We start from the raw sequence: 1,071 nt of genomic DNA, 5'->3' as shown, positions 1-1,071 counted from the left end.
CGAAGATCCCGCAATCAACAAGCCCGAAAAGAGCGATGCCTCGCCACTCACCGTTCTTCCGGTGCCATTGACGACGTCTCCGCCATTGCCTCTCGTGATTGTCAACGACCCTGCGCGGACAAGGTTGGTGAGAAAGGTGCTGGGTTTGGGTGTTATGTGTCGAGTTGTGTGTGGTGTGTGTGGTGTGTGTGGTGTGTGTGGTGTGTGTGGTGTGTGTGGTGTGTGTGGTGTGTGTGGTGTGTGTGGTGTGTGTGGTGTGTGTGGTGTGTGTGGTGTGTGCGGTGTGTGCGGTGTGTGCGAACCAGCGATATCTAGGAGAGCAGAATCAAAGCAGATCAAGAAGGCCATGCCCCCAGGGCCTGAGTCCTGCGAGCCGCCGACCACGGAACCGCCGTTGCCGCCCACCAACTCAACCGAACCGTACACATCGATCGTCGCGTCGCTAAGAACTGAAGAAGAGTGCCGTGTGATGAGAACAAAAGTGAAGACCACAACGACAAAGTGACACGAAACGAGAAAAGGTAACGAACCAAGGATACCCACAACCAGTGTGGGAAGGCCGCCTTGGGCGCCCACGCTGTTGCCGCCACTACAGCCGGTCACGCGCAGATCGCCGCCGATCACGACTTCGGCCTCCCACGTGCCCCACACAATCAGACCGCCCCCGGCCATCCCAATTCCCTCCGTGGCGCAGCTGCCTCCTGCACAATAGAAGTGGTGGACAATCAGATGAGTGTGTCCCCCTAATCTGGGGATTGCAACCGCCAGTCCGGGGGGGGGGCAAGTACCAGGTGCGCCCTCAGCGATCGAAGAAGCGGCGTTGCCGGAGAGGATGGACAGGTCGCCACCGACGCGCAGGTTCACGCCTCCTGTGGTTGGCATCGTACCAAATTGGCGGGTCGCTTGCTGGGCTCTTTTCGTCGGCCCGGTGAGGGAGGTGCCACTCTGCGGCGTAAGGAAGAGGTTGGCGGCGACGTTGGATCGAGTGAGCAATTGAAGAGAGAACTAAGCTTCGAAGAGAAGAGGAGCAGTACCAACACAGCGGAGGCGGTGCTAGGCGGAGCCGCCAGC

At 59.5% G+C, this 1,071-nt stretch overlaps 1 protein-coding gene across 1 annotated transcript in view; it reads right to left on the bottom strand.

Moving 5' to 3' along the window:
• ACA1_240500 (uncharacterized protein) overlaps positions 1–1,071 on the bottom strand; it is a gene marked incomplete at both ends in the record, with an annotated part of 5,962 nt that overhangs the window by 1,486 nt on the left and 3,405 nt on the right. The window contains 5 exon segments of the mRNA XM_004335328.1: positions 52–110; positions 303–449; positions 531–701; positions 789–869; positions 888–945. Coding sequence (XP_004335376.1) covers positions 52–110; positions 303–449; positions 531–701; positions 789–869; positions 888–945 — 516 coding nt within the window.

Source organism: Acanthamoeba castellanii (genome assembly GCF_000313135.1).
Source record: "Acanthamoeba castellanii str. Neff unplaced genomic scaffold scf7180000084763, whole genome shotgun sequence".
Classification (NCBI taxonomy): domain Eukaryota; phylum Discosea; order Longamoebia; family Acanthamoebidae; genus Acanthamoeba; species Acanthamoeba castellanii.
Note: the sequence above shows the minus strand (reverse complement) of the source record. Positions and strands in the feature narration are given on the sequence as shown.